The sequence below is a fragment of the Fundulus heteroclitus genome, chromosome 16 (assembly GCF_011125445.2).
Source record: "Fundulus heteroclitus isolate FHET01 chromosome 16, MU-UCD_Fhet_4.1, whole genome shotgun sequence".
Classification (NCBI taxonomy): domain Eukaryota; kingdom Metazoa; phylum Chordata; class Actinopteri; order Cyprinodontiformes; family Fundulidae; genus Fundulus; species Fundulus heteroclitus.
Window position 1 is genome coordinate 31,848,422 of NC_046376.1, and position 23,168 is coordinate 31,871,589.

General features: G+C 40.1%; 1 protein-coding gene across 2 annotated transcripts; it reads left to right on the forward strand.

Annotated features, from left to right (window-relative positions):
- Window positions 1-980: 980 nt before the first annotated feature.
- zgc:158403 (tetratricopeptide repeat protein 39A) lies at window positions 981-23,038 on the forward strand. 2 transcript variants are annotated; one of them, XM_036148476.1, is made up of 19 exons: window positions 981-1,278; window positions 3,078-3,171; window positions 4,064-4,168; window positions 4,663-4,794; window positions 7,114-7,172; window positions 7,394-7,461; window positions 7,687-7,751; window positions 8,727-8,826; window positions 11,274-11,339; window positions 11,428-11,536; window positions 11,617-11,684; window positions 15,559-15,618; window positions 15,829-15,990; window positions 16,099-16,190; window positions 17,156-17,276; window positions 17,367-17,478; window positions 17,578-17,692; window positions 19,504-19,620; window positions 22,321-23,038. In XM_036148476.1, exons 1-19 carry the CDS (start codon window positions 1,251-1,253, stop codon window positions 22,424-22,426), a joined length of 1,779 nt encoding a protein of 592 aa, XP_036004369.1. In that variant the 5' UTR covers window positions 981-1,250; the 3' UTR covers window positions 22,427-23,038. The 2 variants fall into 2 exon arrangements, with proteins under 2 accessions (XP_036004369.1, XP_036004370.1); XM_036148477.1 differs by lacking the exon at window positions 3,078-3,171 and having other exon boundaries at window positions 982-1,278.
- The last annotated feature ends 130 nt before the right edge of the window (window positions 23,039-23,168 follow it).

Here is a 23,168-nt window from a genome sequence, read left to right on the forward strand (position 1 = left end):
GAACGCTTCCTTCTGCTAACAAGCTTGAAACCAACAGTTTTTGGGTGTCTGACATTCCCTGTTTTAGGTTCCATCCAGCTTGTTCTGTTTCACCTTTGTGTTCTTACCTTTTTATAACGCCCCACACCACCCCAACGCCGGCTTTCAAATATTGAGCGCATACCCAGTAAACATAGTGGAGGCATCCTAGCACTCCTGCCTGGTTAAGAAAATTAAATATGGCAGTGGCGCCCTCGCGTGGCTGTACTGTGGAACTACACGAGAACTGGCGAGCACGCACGCAACTTCTTGTTTATTTTTGCGTCAGAACCTGCGTCATTAAAAGTAATGCTAAAGGATAGCGAATAAAGTGATTTACGACTTCAGTTCAGCCGACTGAATTATATCGACGTGCATTTAAAGCTGCAAACCTAAACATCACGAAAGACCGCTTCAAATAGTAGAAAATTTGCTTTTTATTAATCAGTTCGTGTATGAATAAACCAGGACTGCCGTTCATATTTCTGTTAAACAGGTGGGAGGGGGGCCCCCAAATCAAATTCTGCTCAGGGCCCCCAAGACGCAGAATCACCTATGCTAGAACATTACTGACACAAATGTCACACTATAATGTTATAGCGAATATTATAAACGAATACAGGGAGGTTATGTATTAATACAAAATAAATAAATAAATAAACAATACTTAACATACTTCTCTTTTATTAAAACTTTTGAATACAAACATATTAGCAAAATTATTTGTAAATGTGCATTAAATGTGCAATCTTTTAAATAACACCAAAATAGACAAAAGTTAATATAATCAAAAATAGAATGTTACAAAAAAAATACTTGTCTTTTATTAAAACTTTTGAATACAAACATATTAAATAAATTATTTGTTTTTGCCTCGGGCCGGCCCTGCTGTTAAAAGTATTCTCGTTGATCTGGATGCTGCTGCTGTGTGTGCGCGTGGCAGTGGAGCCAGCGAGGAGGAGTCAGCGCGCGCCTCTAATGCGCACGCTCCGAACTGGTCCGGTCCGCACAGATGAGCGCGCGCCGTCACCTCTGAACGCTTTGCCAGAACTTGAACAAGAGGAAACTGTTTGCGGTTTCGATGTCAACCTCCGGGCCACGACTCCAGTCGGATCAGTTTGTGCGTAGCTCTCCTGAATGCTGCTTTCCGGAGGAGAACTGCCGTCGCCGCCGCCGCCGCTGAGTTCCTAACAGGTGTTCGGGGCGCGCTGCCCGCAGAGGAAACATGTCCAATGGGAAAAACCCAAATGCTGCGGCAAAGTGAGTACAAACTTTACTGGTAAAGAAAAGACAGCGGTTGAAGATGAGAAAATTAAAGCTGATGCAAGAAAGTTTACTGCGCTCTTTAATGCGCTGACACATTTTTAGTCAAAAAGCTTTTGGGGAAAAAGAAGGGGGGAAAAAAAAAGAAAAAACTTGACAAAACAAAAGAACAAACATGATTGGCATCTATGCCAGGAAGCAGCAGGAAACCGCTCCTGTCCTCATGCTCCCGCATACCGATTCACTAAAGCTTCTGAGAAAACAGTGAGCGAGCAGAGTTGTTGTACCAGGAAGGAAGAACGAGTTGCGTACTTTTACAGGAGTAGGCAGTGTTTCCAAAAAAGCCTGGCGAGCGAGCCAAGTGTTTGGAAAGGGCGACGAGTTTGACAGAACTGTTCGCACACATAAGCCAGCGTTGCTAAATTGAAAATATAAGTGATCCTGCACGTTTGTTGTTTGTGCAGACAGTCTGTCAAAGCACAGCCGGCCCAAGGGATCACCAAAAGATGCTGCTCCAGGCCCCCAGGCCAGGAGGAGAGTCTAAAGAGTGGAGACTTTCACAAAGAATATACATCTAAAAGTTAAACATTTGTACTTTTTTTGATAAACCAACAGCATGTTTAACTTCAGAAATTGATACAATTGATACAACGTAAAGATATTTCTTTACGTGCATAGGATTTTAAAACCCAGACAAATTACCTGACCAATGACCATACAGAGCGAATCAGCATTGCTTATTACTTTACACAGAAAAAAAAACCAGATAAACTTTAACCAGTAAAATGAATGGGATGTGCTGCACGCGTTTTATCTGGGTTAATTGAACTCAACATTGCAATTAAATAAACACTTAAATTTGTTTAAGCGCCATGTAGCTACTTACGCTACTAAACTAGTATGGTTCTAACTGTTAAGATTTTCTTTAATTCCTTTGCTTGTGCCCCCATGTTCCAAAAATAAAATAAGCATTAATTTGTAACTAGATCATAAAATATTAGTGAAATAGTGACACACATTTTGGATCTATCCTAACAAGATGGTTTGTGAACCATTTCCCGGATAACCAAAGCCAAGATGTATATGTATGTATGTGTGTGTGTGTGTGTGTGTGTGTGTGTGTGTGTGTGTGTGTGTGTGTGTGTGTGTGTGTGTGTGTGTGTGTGTGTGTGTATGTGTGTGTGTAAAGTAGGGCTGCAACTACCAATTATTTTGTTTGTTGACTAAACTGTTGACTATTCTTTTGATTACCCAATTAAAAATCAGCTAGCAAAAGGTGCTTAATGGGAGTTTCTTTTAACAGAACCTGAGCCATGTGAACCTAAACCTATTCCACTTGAGGAGTTCTGGATAGAACATATTTGCAGACAAAGAAGATTTTTTTTATCTTAAATATAACATGTATATATTTCTTGTAGTTTTGGCCTAATTACTGCTTTGAGTGCATTGTTATTTTTGCGTATGCATTGTTTAGAGTCCGTGTGCTCCAGTTAACGATTATGTGAATACTAAATTAGCTATTTGGTTATTTCAATAATCCATTAATCATGATTAATCCAATAAATTGTTTCAGTCCTAATAACACAGCACACTGTTTTCTGCTGGACACCTAATGTAAATAGGTACTGTTTGACTCTTCAAACCCTGTTTCAGTAAAGCTTATTATTTAAAATAAACAGTTGTTAGAATCAGCTATTGTTAAGCATTATATTTGTAAACATATACGTTGAATACACTTTTTAATAGTTTTAAAAGCCCATTCTCATTTCACCCCTCTGGCCTTTCTTACCTAATAGGTAAACAATGGACCTGTCACCAGAGGTTTTGTGCTGACCATGCATGCCTCACTATTTTAACCAGGCTGAGGATATTTCACACCAGCTTTGACAGGCGAGGATTTGAATAAATGTTCTCTTCTACTGCAATGGAATGTGCTTACTAAATACCAGCTGGAGCTCACTTAGGTTTGATTATGATTTTAGTCTTTAATTATATTTGATGTTTGAACACTTTTATGGCTATGTATCTTATTTATTCATGGAAATCTTTAGCAGTAAAGAGAAATAAATGTATAATCAAGGTCTAAACTAGTTGGGTATTAAATGGAAGCAGAAAGGGATGAAACGGACGCTTCTGGGTATAAAATTGGAGTAATAACTGGCAAATAGGCAAACTGAGTCAAGAGCATGACCCCTGGTTAGACTTAAATAACTCAGCGGGCTTTTCTGCTGGTAGTCTTTATTTATTGGAGTAATAAATAGACTCCTTACAGGAGACTGGGAGACTGTTAAACTGAATTCAACATACTAGTTGTCCAGGGTGGGTAAGAATCTGGTTTATAAAAGGCTAGGGGGGTGCAAATGCACGGGACTTTTCACATGTCTGTGCAGCATTGACTTAATATATATGCGTTGTTGATGTTATGTTCCCACATAACAATCAAAGACGCAGCACATGTATTATTTAAAAGCAAACAACATCTCTGAGACATGTCAAAGACATTTAAAATGTATTTGACCCCCCCAGGCCTTCCATACTTTCCTACCTGGCAAGGTAGCAAAACGGTCAGCATCTGCCGGGCCAGTCTGTTAAAGGGAAGCAATAACTTTGATGGAATTGAGCTCACACACGGTTCAAACCCTGAATGCTAAATAAATCTGTGATCCTGGATGTTTACAATGAGTGCATGTGTCGCATCACAGCAACCCAACTCCCCCTCGCCCTCCCCCGACTCACATCAGTATATCTCTTGTGTTCCTCTTTGCACCCATTTACGATGCAGCTCCTCCGAGATGACCCTGAAAGCGTGTCTGGATGAGTGCATGGAGGCCTTGGATCTCTTCCTTAACAACCACTTCAACGAGAGCCTGGAGAGGCTGCGGCCAAGGTAACGCTAATCCCCAGTCAGGTCCCCCCCGGACGGCGGGGGCTTCCTCTGACTCCCACCGTAAAAGCTTGTATGTAAAGCCCATGGTGTGACATGTTTCAGCACATTCATAGTGGTGTGTTTCACAGCATGATGTCAGCAGTATTCAGCTTCTGTTGCGATCTGTAGAGGACCTTTTGTGGTACGAGCTGCGAAGTGTTGGGCCGGCAGGCTCTAGGTCTCCAGGATATGAAGTGTTTGCTGAAGCTGACGCCCAAAGGTCTGACTGATTCAACAGGCGATCCAGCGGAGCGTCAGACGTGCATCGCAAACACGTGGCACGAGGCAGAGCGAGCGGGGCATGGGAGAGGAGATAGAAAGAATAATGAGAGAAAGATATTTGCTCTTATCTTCCCTCCGCAGGAAAATGTGCTGGTCATACAGTAGCTAAACCGTGTTTGCTTACAGTTAGAGGTGGAGGATGTTGATCCTGCAATCCTGTGTTGTCTATTTAGAGTCCATGAGAGTATGTACCATGCTCTTATCTATGCCACGGTACTGGAGATGCAGGCCATGATGACTTTTCAGCATGACGACATCACCAATGCAGGGAACACCATGAAGAGTGCCCAGGAGGTCTGTCAGAGGTCAGGTCATTCCCTTATGTCACTCAATAAATGCCTGCATCCTCAAAATACTTCTTTTTTTCTTTGGTGCTAACCTCTAGGATAGTGACGTAGTTGCATTTATTGCTTTCCTGTGACCAGAATACTACTTTGACTGTATTTGCATGCAAGGAGCCACAATCGCCCTGTTAAGATACCATAAATTGTTGGATAATCAGTCTGTAATGAAACGCAAGAAGCCACCAACAAAATAGGGAAGACAAAAAAAATACAGAGGAACAGCGGTAAATGTTGCGTCTAGTCATAGTAATGTATTTTGACTTGAAGGGCAGATATCATCAGTAATTTGTCCAGTGAGGAGAAGGAAGTCAGGAGAAAGGTTGCCTTAAGGCGCATTCACACCGAATGTTGTAAAGGTGCGTTCAGGAGCTAATCAATGGTCTGCGATGCAAACGAGCGACAAGCGACGCGAAAGGCACTAAATGGCCAAATAGAGTGACGCAAAGCTGCGAACGGCGTAGTAGTTGCACGCATAGAGCAAAGCAAAACTGTAAGTTCAAAAATCAGAACTTTTCCGTCAATTCACGTTGTAATAAGAGTTCTCCTCATCTATTTATTTAAGCACAAAAATGTTTTTTTATGTGTTTCATATTTAGACAGTACAGTTTAGACTGTTGCAATTGTGTGTCCCTGAGGGAGATCCTTTCCCCGGGCCCGACATGGGGCAGCAGGTCCTCATGCCAGGTCCTGGATAGACGGAAATCCCGCTGGAAGCGATCCTCATCTACAAACAGCTATAGGTGGTGGTACTCTGGAGTAACTGCAGGACCCAGGGGCGCAGACGCCGTTGTTCGGCTTTCCACATTAAATACAGAAACGTGACACGCTCTGTAACATCCATCTCCGCCACGCTAAGTTAAACAGCCAACAGGAACTATTTGATGACGCAGTGAAATGATCCTGGGGGGGAAATGGCTGCATTGTCCACGTGGATTGTTTGCGAGAGAGAGAGGCGAAATGTCAGTTGATCAACGGCAGGCGAAGATTTCGCCTGGATCGCGTACGGTGTGAACGCACCTTTAGAGCACCTGTCCAGAAAACTGAGAGCACAGCACCTTATTTAAAAGCTCTCTGTGGTGAGGCCACTCCATCTGCTATTATAAACGTTCACAAATCAGGGAGCATTCAGCTTTACGATATAATTTCTACTCCAATTCAGACCAACATTGATACCTTGATGGTGTTGGCACTCCCATTTCTTTAAACAACTGAGGACACAGTCTGTCACGCTATATAAACTCTAAAAATCTGTCTACAGTTAGGTTTTCTTTCAACACAAAAAAAATTAGGTGCTGCCACAGATAACTATTGTTAGCTATAGCAGGCAGCTAAAGTCAGTGGCTTTGAGAGTGATTATTGATTTAATTTAATGAGGTGAGCTGCAAACTAAGCGGATTTTATTTTTTGTACTGACAAGGGAAGCATTAAAAACAGACATAAAACACCCTTTCTTACCTGAGAAACTGTGTAATCACAAATAACACAAAAAAATTGCATCATCTGCATATGATACAACCTTTCTCCTTATTTTAGAGGTATCACTTGCGTGGCTTTTTCTGTATCAGACAAGGTGCTTTAAAATTTACCAATCTGCTTTGGAAAAGAGCAGAAAGTCCAATTGTGATTAATATGTTTTATATTTCGCTTTCACATTTTCTGTCTTTAAAATGTGACATGTGACCTTAAGGCTTCTCAAGTCAAATCAGGGAAACATTTAGCTCAACCAGCGTAGAGATTTTTCTTTTTAAAATTTTTAAAGAGTGCAAAGTAGTTTATTTAGAACCTCTCCTAACAGCATACATTTTTTAAAAGGTCACAGAAAGAAAAATCGTTGTTTAATTTAACTTCTTAAGACCCAGGAATTGTAGTCTAAACATGAGCTTTTTGATACCTAAAAATGATCCGTTTCTCTTCAAACATATATTTTATGTTTCTCTCGACAGATCTGAAAATGAGGTTTACAACTGATCAAAGATATATGTTTGAAGAGGAACTAATTTTTTCCAGCCTTTTTTCAGGTGTCTAAAAGCCTATGTATGGAGAATGTGTAAAAACCCTGTTGTAAATTGATTATAAAGGCAACCATCAAATCAGTGATGCCGTTCTTTTTAGGAGGATAGAAACATTTTGTTCCCAACCATGACCACTCCTTTTAATAAAGAGAACATATATTATCTTTCCATTTGCATTTATTTTGAGTTTGATGTCTCCATTACAGTCATTTCTAAAATTGCTCAATGCAATTTGAAGGTATAAATCTACAGTTTTACAATGCTGCAGGTTTCGACGGAAAGCCCAGGGTTTGGCAAACAAGTCAGTCGGGGAGTCGCTTTCTGAAGGTAAAGAAGGCAAGAATTCCCGACCATTATACGTTAATAAAGACAATTTATCTCTATAGCTACATGATCTCTTACTCAGAAATGTTTTAGCTACTCATAAACTCTCGTCCTGCCTTATAAAAGCTGCTACATGGTTTTCATATGCCAAGACTTTAAATTCTCTGGTGGGAGAGAAGCAGTTTCACAGTTCTCTGGACGTTTGTGTTGGTGTGTTCTTGCAGTGCAGCTCCATGCAGAGGCTTGTTACGCAGAGTGCCAACTCCAAAGAGCTGCTCTCACCTTCCTCCAGGTAAACCTATGCTGCTTCACTCATTCAAATAGACAAACAACTCTACCCCATGTAAAGTGAGCGACAACACTGCTAGAATCTCCTGCACACTATAGTGTAAAGTTATTTTCCACTTTTCTGCAAGTTTGGTGCTTCCGCTCTTTGTAACCAAATCAAATCAATGCTCTTTAACGTAAAGGTATGTGCATTTGTTTATTTACTTTTTTAAATTTTTTGTTCCTGCAGGATGAGAGTATGGTGAGTTTTATCAAAGGTGGGATCAAAGTACGAAACAGTTACATGATTTACAAGTAAGTGCTTATTAAGCCTATACTGAGTCAGCCTATACTGAGTGAATGTTGGCTATAACCCAGTCTAGTTGTAAAATGACAACTTTAAATTATTTTTTTCTCAGTTTGTAAGAAGACTGCTAGGTTGATGAAAGTCAATGTAGAGCCTTATCTGTAGCATCCCATCAGTCCACTGCAGTTTCTGCAGGTTTTGATAAACCACTAACTTGTTCTTACTTAAGGACGGAATTACTAAAAAAGCTATTTGTTAGTTTGACACAGCTACTGGCCACCTCTCGAATGTTTTCAGTTTATCACTTCACAAGCAAAATATTAAATAGATTGTATTGGGATTTTATTTGAAAGAACACATATTATAATTGTGAAAGTGAAAAAAATATATACATAGATTTATAGTTATTTTACAAAACATACTGTATGTACATGTAAGAATGGCCCAGTCAAAGTCCTGACCTAATGAGAGCCAGGAGATTTATATTTATATGTTAAGTGTCATTTCCATTTCACAGTTCTGAATGCATTTGTGTTGTTTCATTACATAAAACCTTCCCAAACATTACATAGAAGTTTGTGGTTGTAGCCTGAGATAATTGAGAATTAAAAGGGCTGCAATGAACTGTTTGTTGCACATTTGGCTCCTTTTCTGCGGTGATGGATTGGTTAGTGTTATAGAAGTAGGTGAGAGGTCAGTTTTTAATCACTTTAACACCTCTTTCTCTGCAGTGTAGACGGAGGATTTCAGAAAGACTATAGTGACTGAGAAAAAAACAATAATGCCAAAAAAAAAAACTGTTCAGCTCTACTATTCAGCTCTGTTAGCCGTTAGCCCAACCATTTTAATGTGTTTATTGTGTTCTCCCCTAAAGTTGCTATATGCTGAATTTAACATTAAGATTTATTTTTTTACATAGACATGTCAGTACTTTACAGACCTTTAAGGTTAAACACTTGCTTCATCTTTCTTTCATGATCCAGAGAACTGCATAACTTCATAAAATCTCACAACTGTGTCAAAGGACCCAGCCATATCCACCTAGAGGGAGGGATATCTTTCGGAGTGGGGGCATTTAACCTGGTATGTAACAAACTATACACAGAATGTGTTCTCTATAGGTTGTATGTTTAAAATAACTATAAAATAGCTCCGCCCCCTTCAAAGAGTTCAGAGAGCAGGCGTGCTTTTGTAAAAACTTGCAGTTTTGGTAAAAAGATGGTTGAATAAAGAGTTGAGTTTTAATTCAGTGCTTGTGTGTTCTTTATCAACAAATAGGTCGCTAAATAAGAGCATAAAATGGCCAGGGCTGCACTTAAAATATATGTTTTTTGAATTTGTTGATAATTATCGATATCGATCAATATGATTTCAATTTTATCGATATGCTTTTTTTCTATATCGTCCAGCACTATTAAAAACTACCTCACCGTCCAGAGTGTTGTAACTACTACAGGAGCCGCGGAGTATCATAAATGTGACAATGTCTACATGTCCTCCATATATTAGCTACTGTTAATAGCTATGGTCATTGTGCAAAATAGTTATTGGCACTGTTGGCAAGTCCCTTTGTTTTTCCTAAATTCGCTTGTACATTTCATAAGTTCTGTTTTTTTGGGATCGTTTCTTAACGGGCAGTCACTTATTTGGGGTCTAAAATGAGCGTCTATATAGACACCAGTAAAAAAGACCCGCTCATGCTGCTGCACTATGGACACCGTGAACCGGCCAGCTCAAATATCCCTCCACATACATACATACTCCCTGATAGGGAGACTACAAGATAAACAAACTAGCCGTCTCTGCCGGGAGGACAGAGTAGCTGCTGGACCACAATGCCCTATTTCTAACATAATGCCAAAATAAACTGTTATATTGAATTAAGTTACTTCAGTTAACGTACCTGTCCAGCAGAAAGTCTGCAACCTCCGCGTCTATTTTAATCCCCGCTCCCTCATGAATTGTCTCCACTCCACCTGGTAATAATAGCTGTGGCGATATATAGACTCGCCTAAATGATCCATGATCAAAGTTAAAACGTAGAGGGGTTCGAGCATTCGCTATGGCCGCCCTAAGACTGTGGAATACCTTTCTTCTACATGTCCACGCCGCTCAGAGCGTTTATTTTTCTCTCGTCTTCCCTGTATGGGACACAAGATAGTGCTTAGAAGTCTCAGTGCTTTATTTTGTTTAATTACAGTTCAATCCTATTTGCTGTTTTCTGATTGTGCAAGAACTGGGCCCTCCATCCATCAAATTATAGCTAAGATTATTATTATTATTTTTTTTAAAAGTCCCGTTTCTGAAGAAAACATGCATCTAATATATAAGTTCCCTAAATTTCTGTGTTTCTTTCCTCCTAATTTCATTTGCAGTAGTGAAAAGGTCCCGGGCCCCAAGCAAGGCTGTCAGCTGGTCTGGTAGCCAGTTCACCCTTAACATGAACTAGTTCTAAATTCAGTTCAGACAGGTTAAAATGAGTGACTTCATGGTCATAATTCACCACCTAAACATTCTGAACTAAGTTTGCAGGTTCAACATCAACTTGTTTTTTTGTTCATTTATCATATGTTGACTGAAATGAAGTTTGAATATTATGTCATTCATCATTTAGCATATGGACTATGCCTTTGGCTTGCATCAATCTGTCCTGTTGTCTTTGCACACGCAAACAATATTTTATAATTGCTGACCCCACCATCCACCCAAAAAAAGCCTAGATTACAATTAATCTACAACCCTTTACACAACCAATAAAGCCACCCAACGTGTTTTGCATTTAAGAATACTGACAATATGGTCAGATAAACAAACCAAAGCAGAGAACCATCAGAACAGGCGATAAAAATAAAAAATCAGGAATTACATCTCAGGGTGCTACTTGCTGTTAAAAGCCAACCGGAACAAATGAGTTCTGAGATCTGATTTAAAGAGCCTTACATCAGTGGTGGAGCATCGATCCAGAGGGAGCTGGTTCCAGAGTCTAGGTGCTGACACCGAGAAAGCCAGATCTCCCCAGTATTTGCATCTGGTACTTGATATATTCAATAAAAACTGATTTGAAGATCTCAAAGACCTGCCAAGGCACTCGGAGGCTTAGTAATTCAGACAAAGAAGGTGGGGCCAGGCCATGAGGGCATTTCAGCCTGATTAAACTGCTTACAATAAGTTTGTATGAACAAATTCCTGCAAATATAGATGAATTATAATTCTAAAAACTAGTGACATAATTACTCTAACATTCTGTACTAGTATGGGAAGAACAATTGCTTTTGCAAAAGATTTTGACAGTTTTAGGGGCTCAGTGAAACATGTCAGTAGTTGCCACTGATTTTCTGAGGTTGTATTCATCTCATTTTAGGAATCTGAGGACCAGATGATCTCTATATACAGTGTTAGAACTGGGTTTTTTTTTTTTGGAGTTATTTTTAAAATGACGTTATATACACTTAATCCCTCCTAATGTCTAATACATTTAGTCAAATCCTGTTTTTGTACCTTAGAGCTGATCAGATCTTCTCTATTTTCAGACCCTGTCTCTATTTCCTCCTCGGATACTCAAAATGTTGGAGTTTGCAGGCTTTTCCGGTGATAAGGTGCGATGTTTATAACTTCTTCCATCTTCCATTTACTCAGCAGCTTCTTACAGCCTGGTAGATGTTTTCCACATGTGCTCTGTTGTAGGAATATGGTCTATCTCTTCTCTGTGAAGGTGCGACAGGAATGAACCTGCGCTCCATGCTGTGCGCTCTGCTGCTGCTCTGCTACCACACCTTCCTCACATTTGTCCTTGGTAGTTTTAATGACTTCATTCAATATCCCCCTCCTCTTAAGATGTCAGTATGTTTTCATATGTCTTTGCTATCCTCACAGGAACGGGGGAGGGAGATGTCTCTGAGGCCGAGAGATTGCTGAAACCTTTCCGGCTCCGGTACCCGCGGGTAAGAATGGTTCCTGAAGGATGAACACTTTTTAATATTTCCTAAAAAGCTGACCTTGGGGAATTAAACAAAAAGGCTGTGACCCATTTACATTGAAAACTTTAATTTTAAGTTTTGGAATTATATTACCCCTAACCTAGTTGTGTTTCTATTGGGATTTGGAAAACTAGCGGGATTGGCTAATCGCTGTGCAAAGTGACCAGGCTAACTACAATTAGTAGTGCGATATTTACTGCAGGAACCTGTTTGCTGGTCAATGTGGTATGGATTATTTCATTTGTTTGTGGCTGATTTAATGAGATGCAAAGCATCAGAAATGCAAATACATTTTGTACATGCGGCAGCCATATTTGATTTTATTGATGGGCTGTTGAGCAAACCTCTCCGAGTGTTGAAACTTTATAGCTGCTGAACCCAGGTCAAACAAAAGTGGTGGAAGAAGAGGTGATCGTGCACTTTGACTCGGTGCGCTTCTTGTTGTTGATTTAATCAAATTATCTGCAAAAGTGGATACACACTGCTCAATAATCTGATTGTGTTGAGGAGAGTGACTCTAATTTATCAGAACTGTTTGAACTATTGACCAAGGCTAAGAAATACTTCTGAGTGCACATCATACGTAAATGCATGCATGAAGTTTAGTAATGAACAGGTCAGAAATCTCTTTCAAAACTATAATTGAGTGCACAATTTTGAGGCTTTTCTTGATTTTCTTTGATCAACACAGACTGAAAATTACATATAAAAGCAGAAATATAGACCTACTGCCTCATTCATTTTTGGATAAGCTGCTCTTAGTAAATGGTAGGAAAACCCCATGCATTTATAAGAAAGGTTCTGGGATAATTTTATTTCACTTCAATTCAGTTTCTGGATTAACAACAAATGATGTAATATGGCATGTTACAACAAAACCTACTTGTATACAACAAATATAGATATGAACGTTCGAGGTCCATTTTGTATAAATTCTAATTAGATCCTAGTTATTAAACAGTACAGTCAAGTTCAGTGTATTATTCAAATTGCTAAAATAAATTTAAAAAAAATTTAACAAAGGAAACCCCAGCCAATTGCATTGACTTTGTAGCAATCACTCCTCAAGAACGACCATGTAGCAATAGTGGACAGTCAAATGTATGGCAATCACTGACTTTGCAGCAATTCCTCGTACTGAGCATGCATGTAGTGACAGTGAAGAAGAGGAGAAGTCCTGTTTAACAGGGAGAAACCTCCATCAGAACCAGGCTCAGTGTGACCGACCCTCTGTCATTTGTCAATTGTCTCATCTTTGGAAAGAGAACAAGAAGTATTTGAGAGCAACAGCTCAGCTGATGACCCCGTTAAGGAAAGTGACACAGCTTAATAGAAATGCCAGGCAAGATGTAGCTTCTATAAATAGGAAAATAAGAGCAAACGAAAACTTAAAGGGAGCAATCATTTTGAATTGTGCATAACCGGGGAGTAGTACGAGAAAGTAGCATAGTGAAGAAATCTGGTCATTATGTCTTCAGTTGCCTAAACCTTTATAAGCATAACTTCATAGACAGCAAAGGCTAACCTAAGCCACCCTAACTATAACACTTTTTCATCAAAAATACATGTTTTAAGTCTAGTTGTGAAGGTAGACGGGGTGCCTGCCTCATGGACTAAAAATGGGAGTTGGTTCCACAGGAGAGGAGGTAAAACCACGGAACCACCAGCAGACCTGCAGTCTGAGAGCAAAGTGCTCTGTTAGGAACATACGGGGTAATCAGAGCTCTGATATTTGAGGGGGCTTGATTATTAAGGTTTTTTTATGGGCAGAGGATAATTTTAAACTATATTCCACATTTAAGAGGGAGCCAATACAGAGAAGCTAAAAGGAATTGAAAGGCAGTTTTTTCAGAATATTTGATCAATTTGTTCAACAGAATTCACGGTGCTCATTTATTCGTTGGTTTCCTAGCCTGCATCTAACTTTAAAACTTAGTCAAATGACTTTCATGACGCTTCCTAAATATAAGGCTCCTGGACCTTTTCTTTTATTTCTTGAACACTTTAAACCTCGCAACCAAAAGACTTCCTGAGGTTTACTTGAATTGAGGTCTGACTTTCCAAAAGCTTAATTTTTAGCTGCTTTATCAATTCATCCACCAATTTCTGATGTGGGTCTTGGATCCTTTGGAACATTTCAGTCATCTGGCAGTTGTTTGAAATGAAGTGAATATTTCATCAGTCATTCGTTGTTAATATTCCACCACCTGCACCGGTAGCAGTGAGACACACCATTAGCGCAGTGCTACCACCACCGTCCTCAACAGTGTTTCAGCCGTACATTGATACCAAACTCACGTTTAAAATGGTGAAGGAATACATTAAGCCGGCTAACATTTAACTCCTGGAAAGCAACCCACTTCGGGTATAATGAAAATTGGCGAACTATGCTTAAAAGCTAGAAACCAACCAACTTAATACAACTTTTCAAATTCTGATAAGAAGATTTTGAAAGTCTCTAACCAGAATTATGCCAGAACCTAATGCACCAGTAGCAGCAGAACAGACCCTAAGAGTGAAGCTACCTCCACAGGCTGGACCATTAGCACAGTGTCCCTGGTGTTGAAAGCCTTGCCTTGACTCCTCCAAGCATAGTTCTCGTCCTAATGGCCCAATCTTTGTCTCATGTTAGTGTTAAACTCACTTTACTGTTGACTGTACGACGGGTTGCACAGTGGCGCAGTGGGTAGCGCTGTTGCCTTGCAGCAAGAAGGTCCTGGGTTCGAGTACACCCCTGGGTCTTTCTGCATGGAGTTTGCATGTTCTCCCTGTGCATGCGTGGGTTCTCTCCGGGTGCTCCGGCTTCCTCCCACAGTCCAAAAACATGACTGTTAGGTTAATTGGCTTCTCCAAATTGTCCTTAGGTGTGAATGGTTGTTTGTCCTGTTTGTCTCTCTGTGTTGCCCTGCAACAGACTGGTGACCTGTCCAGGGTGAACCCCGCCTCTCGCCCAGTGAACGCTGGAGATAGGCACCAGCACCCCTCATGACCCCATGAGGGATTAAGCGGTTTGGAAAATGGATGGATGTATGACGGGTGTTCCAGTACCTTCCAGTTTATGAACAACTAGTACTTGGATGACTCCTGGGTTGTTTCCTTTCATCCGAGGGCGATGGGTTAGGTTAAACTGGAACTCAGTGATTCTGAACCACACCGAACACTTACTGACCATGCCTAAACGCTGGGTCTGCGGGAGGAAACCAGGAAGTTTAAATGCACTCCACCTATTCTGCCAGGAAGCATGCTCCTATATCGTGTAAGAACTATGACAGAACATTCTTCATGGGAAGAGGAAATATTTGTGGCTGAGGTGCAAGAAGAACTTGCAAAATGACACTTTTTGCATTCTTGTCTTTTTACTCTTTGGATCTGCATAATAATTCCACTCTGGTCCAAATAAACTATATAAAATAAAATTCTTGAATGTCATATCCATCATCGGTATGAATATGACATGCATACCAATGATGACTGTATGTAAACTCCTGAACAGAGCTGTACAAACACAGTCTCTTGTGCAGAAAGAGCTCATTACAACTCTGTTCTCTCTCTCTCTCTCTCTGTGTGTGTCTGTGCGTGCTGTGACTCCAAATGACTCACTTTCTTGTAAATTTGCAAGCTCTGTTTCCCACTCCACCTTTTCCCCACACAACCAGCCCTTCCCACAGAGCAAACTGAGCGCTGTGACGTAGTGTGTACTGTAGCGGAACGAAAATGTCTTGGTCAAACACAGCCAGGAGTGATTGTTACATACTTGAAGATTTATGAGAATTGAACTATTAAACCAACTGGTGGCTGAAGTTGTAACAGTTCTTGTTTCTCCTTCTTTTGTATGCAGGGTGCAATATTCCTCTTTTTTGCTGGCAGAACCGAGGAGATTAAAGGAAACATAGATGAGGTTTGATTTATTTATTTATTTATTTTCAGAAAATCTGCAAATGACCTGTGGAGGTTTAATATTTTATTACCTGAACACGTGATTCAAATACTTAATATTGCAATATAACTGCTGTGAAATCTTACAAGCCAGTGTTTCATGCATATCCAACACAGCCACTGCTGCATCATCATTGCTCTTCTGCGTTGTACCATTCTACTGTCCTGCTAGGCCGTGGCGCTCTTTGAAGACGGCTGCAAGGCCCAGCAGACGTGGAAGCAGTTTCACCACATGTGCTACTGGGAGCTGATGTGGTGCTTCACCTTCAAGCGTGCGTGGAAGATGGCGTACTTCTACGCAGACCTTCTGAGCCAGGAGAGCCGCTGGTCCAAGGTGCACAACTCTGCACAGGAGTAGTTTACTCTCCCAGTTTTTGCTTAACGTTTTGAGAAGTACAGTAGATGTATGTTTTTTTTTTATTCTTCTGTGCTTCTCCTTTAGGCCATGTATGTGTACATGAAAGCTGCTTACCTCAGCATGCTGCCAAAGGAAGAGGCCCGACCTTTTGGAGAGGATGAGGTGGAGCTCTTTAGGTAAATGTGCATTCTGGTCCCTAGGTTCATGTTCTATGTTCTACGTCCGGCTCTTCATCAGATTAATCTCTAAACGGCTGGATTTACCTCCATCAACACTGCACAACAGCTGCTTGAGCCAAAATATTGCAAACCAAGGAAGGCCTAAAATACTTTAATACAAAATAACTGTGCTTTTTTACTGCAAACCTGCATGGATAAGCAGGTATAGATGATGGATGGATGGATGGATGGATGGATAAATATAGGAACAATGAGAGAGGGAGGAAAAAAATCCCTCTTGCCACAAGTTATAAATACACACTCCAGCCGCTCTTCTCCTCATTTTGGTTTAAATGCATAAAGTTTAATACGACATTAGCATGTCCCATTTCACATTTTACCTTTACAGTTTTACTTTAACAATGATTTAAAAAGGAAGATTTTTCACCTTTATCTTCAGCCATATTGACTTAAAATCACAGTTTTCATCTGCTGGATCATGGGTCTGCTGTTCTAGAGCTGATAGTGGCTCATTGGCTTCGTGGCTCACTTAATATCTTAAAAAAACAATATTTCCCTTTTATTTATGTTTCATTATGTTGAAAAAAACAATGGCTCCACCCTAATATAATAATAATAATAATAATAATAATAATAATAATAATAATAATAATAATAATAATAATAATAATAATAATAATTAAAGATATTTCTTTTTTTTACCAAGGTTGTTGAGGACCTGAAGAGCCCCATGTGGATGTTTTTTTTTTTTTTTTTTTTTTGGATGTGCTGCATGTTGACACTGTCCAACATTTGTGTTTATATCTAGTTGTTCTTTCCATAAATGCAAAAAAGTCAGCTAATTCAAGCCTCTAAGGAAATGTATCAGTTTAAAGTGGAGTGGTAACTTGGAACTTTGTGGTCCTAAGTTAAAGCAAAGCTTAGACTCCTAACTGGTTTCATCTTCCTCCCTTTTTGTTCAGAAAAGTACCAACCCTCAAGCAGAAGATAGCAGGAAAGTCTCCTCCAACAGAGAAGTTTGCCATTCGTAAAGCCAGACGCTACAAGGTCTCCAACCCAGTCAGGCTTCCCGTGCCAGTGCTGGTAAGTCATGAAGCAAAAAAAAGATCACAGAAACACATGGAGGCAGTTTTTTTTTTTTTTTGGCTAACATAACAACTGGACAATTTACAGGAGATGATGTACATGTGGAACGGCTTCAGTATGATCAGCAAGCAACCAGAGCTGACCGAAGGCATGATGCAGACCTTAGTGGAGGCAGAGCGCACTCTGCTGGAATCTCCCGGTATTGCATCTTGTCCCACTTCATGAACAGCACAGGCAGAGAAGGGACGCGTGTTTAGCTGTAGGACGTCCTGACGGCGTCTGCTCTTTGTTTTTGCAGAGAACGAATACATGATGGATGACCGCTGCTTGATCCACATGCTGAAGGGTTTGTGTTTCAAGAACCAAGGGGTCCTGCTGGCGGCCGAGGAATGCTTCAACAAAGTGTGCTCAAGGTTGGACAATTTCAGATGCTTACCCTAAGAACCATCTTTCTTTGAAATCTCTGCAGTCTCTTTGATAATAAAAAGGAACTCCTGAGAAATGTAAACAGCCCTTCCCCTGCTTTGCTCCGCGTCACTTTCTTAGCGACCACAAAACATCCTCAATTTACACACTGTAAATATTTGCATGGCAAATATAAGAATGACGTTACTTTTCGACATGGATGCTCATACTTTAAAATCAACAGTGCCTTGCAAAAGTATTCCTACCCCATTAAAGTCTAACTCTTGGACTGAATGTATTTTTACACAGATGCATTCAAATAGTCACCAGAGTAAAGAAATGTTTATTATATGTGAATTATGTGCACCGTTTGGAAGTAATTTCGATAAAACTTGCTGTATAAGCGAAAGAGCCCGAATATTCCTCAATCGGGCTGCTCCAGAATGTGACATCACAAACAGAACGAGTACCGTCCATCCGGCTGCTAACACTACGACTTTCACTACCAATTTATTAAATTTAATTAATAACTCTTACTCTACATACAAAAAATTAATAAAAAAAAATGTCTGATACATCTACAAACTCCACCTCAAGCATCGGCGACTCCGATACCGAATATATATACGAAGAAACGGAGTTTGAACAAGGTGAACCTGAGGAGACAATATGTAACGCTGCCCAAGACATAGAGCCCATGCTCCATTGTAAGTACCCCTCAAAATCCTCGCTCGTGAAGTGTGAATTGCATAAAACACTTTTGTCACTGCCGGCAATCCAGTCCTTTCGCGTTTCTTTTACGAATTTATCCCATTTCTTTCGGACCTTTTGATCCTTCGGCCAAGTATGTAGCGCTACTTTCTGGCCTGCACTAGACCGCGGTGAAGTTGGTTTGACATTGGATGTTCAAGCTCCGCGGAGTCAGCGGAGCACTCATGAGAAACAAAAATCAAATCAGATTTGATCAGCAGATTTGGTGTGTGAAAGAAGATACTGGAAAACATCCATATATCCTTGTTCGCCGTTCGCTTCACGCATTCTCGGTGTTCTTGAACTGACGTCACACGTCGGAAATGGCCGATCGTAAACGGAGGCAGCACACAAACGCGGAATACCATTATCGGTGTAAAAAATTTGCAATATTTCATATTTAAACTTAATTTGAACACTTTTGATACATGAATATTCAAAGTTGACCTTGTTCTGGAAGTTATTCAATGGTTTTCAGGATTTTTTTTCAGTCCAAGAGTTAGACTTTAACTGTTTCATAGTCTGCAAGTCACAAACTTTAATGTGTTTTCTTGGGATTTAACCCCGCCACCCTCCTTGCAGTTACAGCTGGAAATCTCTTAGGGTATAGCTCTACCATCTTTTCACACTGAATGGGGTTGGATAGAGAGAGTCTATAAACGTTGAATACTCAACAGTGTCAGCTACAGATTTCGGCCTCCAGCTGTACGTTTAGGGTCATTGTCCTGCTGAGAGGCAAGCCTCCGCCACAGTCCTAAGTCTTTTATAGCCTCTAAACATGCTTTCCTCCAGGATCTAGCTCCGTTATCTTCCTGTCAACTCTGACCATAAAGCAGCACATAACTGGCCTGCTTTATGTCGATCTATCACACAAAAACCTCAATTTTGTGGTTGTAATGTGATCAAATGCAAAGAGGTTCAACAGGTCTGAATCGTTTTGCAAGGCACCGGCATACCTGTACGACTGCCTTCATAACTGATGATATCTTAGCCACTGAAGTCTAGAGTCACAGTTTAAAACAGCTGTTTGCAACAGACTGAATGTACTGCTCTCTTTTTGTTTGTTTAGTGAAAAGAAGATCAAGTTTGACCACTACCTGGTGCCGAATGCGCTAGTGGAGCTGAGTCTGCTTTACATCGACCAGGGCAGGAGAGACGCCGCTATCAAAGTACTCCATAAAGCCAAGTAAGAGAGATATTCATAGTATGATAATCCTGAGTGAAAAATAAAAACTGTTTTTAGCATTACTGCAAGTATTTAACAAAAAAACATTATGACAGGATCTTAATGCTTTTATTTTAAACAGAAAAGCACTGATCACTCCTACTACTTTCAAATAATTATAACATTTACTGTAGAATATTACGGTTGTAAAAATGTCCTCTGTGTTTATTTTCTGTCTGTTTTTTTGTGCCCAGAAAACTTTCCATGCAGTCAAATGTGTCTTTGTTGTAGGTGAGAAAAAAAGAATGCATTAGTGTGTTTCAGCCAGCTGATCAGCAGTGTGCAGCAACAGGTGCTTGAGGAGTCCATTTGTGTTACACTAGTTTGCCTAAAGCTTTAAACCAGGGGTCACCAACATGAGGCCCGTGGGCACCAAGTAGCCCCCCCGATCACCACTTGTGGCGCCCACGAGCCTGTTCTAAAAACGCCCAATCCACCAGTGAGCTGCATCTAAAACTTTTTTATTCTGTTCCTCTTCTTGTTTAATCACACCTGCATTTACATAGATTTGAAAAATGTATTTATTTTACATAAAGTTAAGATGAACTTTGACTCTTCTAGTTCAAAGGTCAGTACTGGTAGTTGTTTTTATGACAACACCAATGAAGTAGCTCTCAGTTTCAAAAAGGTTGGTGACCCCTGCTTTAAACTGTAGGAACAACACAAAGAAAAATGTTAGCTGTTCTGAAACGAACTTTTCAAAACAACTTTTCCTTCAAATGAAGAGTAACCTAAAGCTCAGGCACCCCTTCAGTGCAGGAAATAACTAATCCAGATTAGTCAATCATGGAAGCTGAAGCTAATGGATAGGTTGGGACGGGCCAAGATCACGGTGAGAGTAAAGTGTTCTGATCTCAAACACACCCATGCAGCTTATCCTTGCTGCATGACAAAAACCAGTGCCCATATTCACAAAGATTCCTAAGACTAAAAGCAGCGCTTAGTGACGTAATTTTTTTAGAATTTTACCTGGGCAAGATAAAAGTTAGTCACAAAGCATCTTGGGTTTTCAGAGAGCTCATAAAGTAGGAAAATGTTAGGAGTAGCAAGGAGGATGTTTGGTGAGCCTAAAAGCGTCTTAAGCAGAGAATATGGTGGAATTACAGATATCTGTAATTCAGTTTTGACTAGTGAGATTCAAACTATTTTGCCATTCACATGTCATTTGTGAGAATGGCATTAGCTACATCTTAAATCAAAATCCATACTAGTCACAGTGACATTATGACTAGTCAAAATGACGTTATAGATAGCTATAATGGTAATTCCAGATAGTTAAACTTACTGCTTAAATGTTAAATTGGCTTGCCATATCCAATAACGGCAGAACTACTGACGTCAGTTTCTCCAAATTATGTCACAAAAACTTTTGTAACCAACAGCAATACGGATTCTAAATTATATGCAATACCACTGTTTAACCCTAAGAGGGCGCCACACAGGATTTCAACAAATATGCACTATGCTGGTGAAGATTCTCAGTCATCCAGGTCATGGTCATTCCAAAAAAAGGAAAAAACAAAGCAACTGGACTTGTTTTCCGTAGTTGAAGACGTTTCGCTTCCTCTCCAGGAAGCTTTCTCAATTCAAAAAGTCTGGAGTAATGTGGAGTGCACACATTACTCATGTGGACTCACATGTGGACTCCACATTACTCCAGACTTTTTGAATTGAGAAAGCTTCCTGGAGAGGAAGCGAAACGTCTTCAACTATGGAAAACAAGTCCAGTTTCTTTGTTTTTTACTTTTTTTGAAATATGCACTAATTTGTCAAAAATAATGACCAGGATATGTAGACAGTACTATCAGACAACACTTTATTTTGTTAAAGGGTGAGTTACCCTTTAAAAATGGTCTAATTACAAGTAGGAAAACCGATAGGATTTTCTAATTGTAGTAGCCTGACCAGACTAACCATTATTAGCAACAAGCTGAAATAAACAGATGATACTTACAAATAGAGGTTTTACAGTTCTCTGTAGGTGAGATTCGATGCAATACAAGGTGGGAAAAGTTGGCCTTGTGTGTCAGTTTAATGCAGATGTTATTGAGTTTAAACCGAAGGCTGTCATGTAGGATTGTGAGGTTTGGGCTGGTGAAACATCCCCATCTTTCCAGTTTGAAATTCCAGACCACAGGGGACCTTCATGCCTGTTTGTTCCAACTTTTTCCTTCTGACTAAAAATAGAATTCAGAAATGTTATAGCTTTTTGTTGCCTCAAAATACAACAAATGGAAAAAGTCCAAGTCCTGTTGCAGCACTGCATTAAAATGCTCTGACAATGTGGTAGAACTGAGAAAACTTGGAAATAAGGAAGTGAGAAGTCGGAGAACCACTTTAAAATGTTACAACTTGGTTTGATGTAAAACACATTTTTTAAGAAAATACGAAACTCTCTGAAGAAATACTGGATCATAATATACCTCTTTAAACTCGGACAGGGGTCTAATGAAATAGGCAAATTAGGTATGATAACTATTTTGTGGCCATCAGTGTTCCTACTTGTTAAATGAAAGCTTGGAGGCAGACTTTTCAGAAACCCAAATTGAAAACAAAGCTGAAAGAGCTTCTGTGCTGCCTGACCACAGCTCCTCTCGTGACAGATGAGTAATTTCCCCCTGGGATCATTAAAGTATGTCTGAATCTGAATCTGACCCGCAGGCACAACTACAAGGACTATTCGATGGAGTCCCGTACGCTGTTCAGGGTGCACGCGGCTCTGGCCAAACTGAAGGCGGACCCTGGGGAAGAAGACAGCCAGCTGTAACAGAACGTTTCTGCACAACTGACCAGGCTCCTCACCACAGACAATTTGAACCCATGTGTATTTACAACAAACTTGACACTGAACTACTACTCAGGTTCAATTCCTGAAGGTATTTTTGTGCCATCACCGTGATTACCTTGTCTGACAGAGATGAATGCTCCTTGGAAATCGACAGAGCTGAGAGACTTTTCACTACCTTGCACAAGCCAACACACTTGTGCAAGGTAGAGGATGTTTTATGGTTTACGCTGATAATGAATCTTCACTAATTGATCCTAAATAGGAAAAATCTCATACTTTAAGCTTTTGTTCAAGTGTATGGTTGTACTATATTCTTCTTGCAAAGGGAAATGGGGAACATCATGTGCTGTACATTTTAAAGTGACTTTTATAATAGCTGGCTGGTGTGAAAATTGTGATCCTGCAGCCAGAGTTTTATGCACCAAGACTCTGACGCATGTATTGTGGGTAACTGCCTTTGTTTTTGTTTTTGCTCAGAAGGGTACAACGCCTTGCAAACGTATTCATACCCTATGAACTTTTTCCACATTTTGTTCTGTCGTCAGCCCCCTCTGCGCCTCTTAATAAAATCCAGCAGCTATTATTCTAAAACGCAGCTTGTCAGTGTGTAGTTTAACCTCAGTAAAAACGTAGCTGTTCTCTGAAGGTGTCAAAGGTTTCTTAGAAAAAAATGGTGAACAAACAGCACCACAAAGACCAAGGATCACAGCGGACAGCTGAG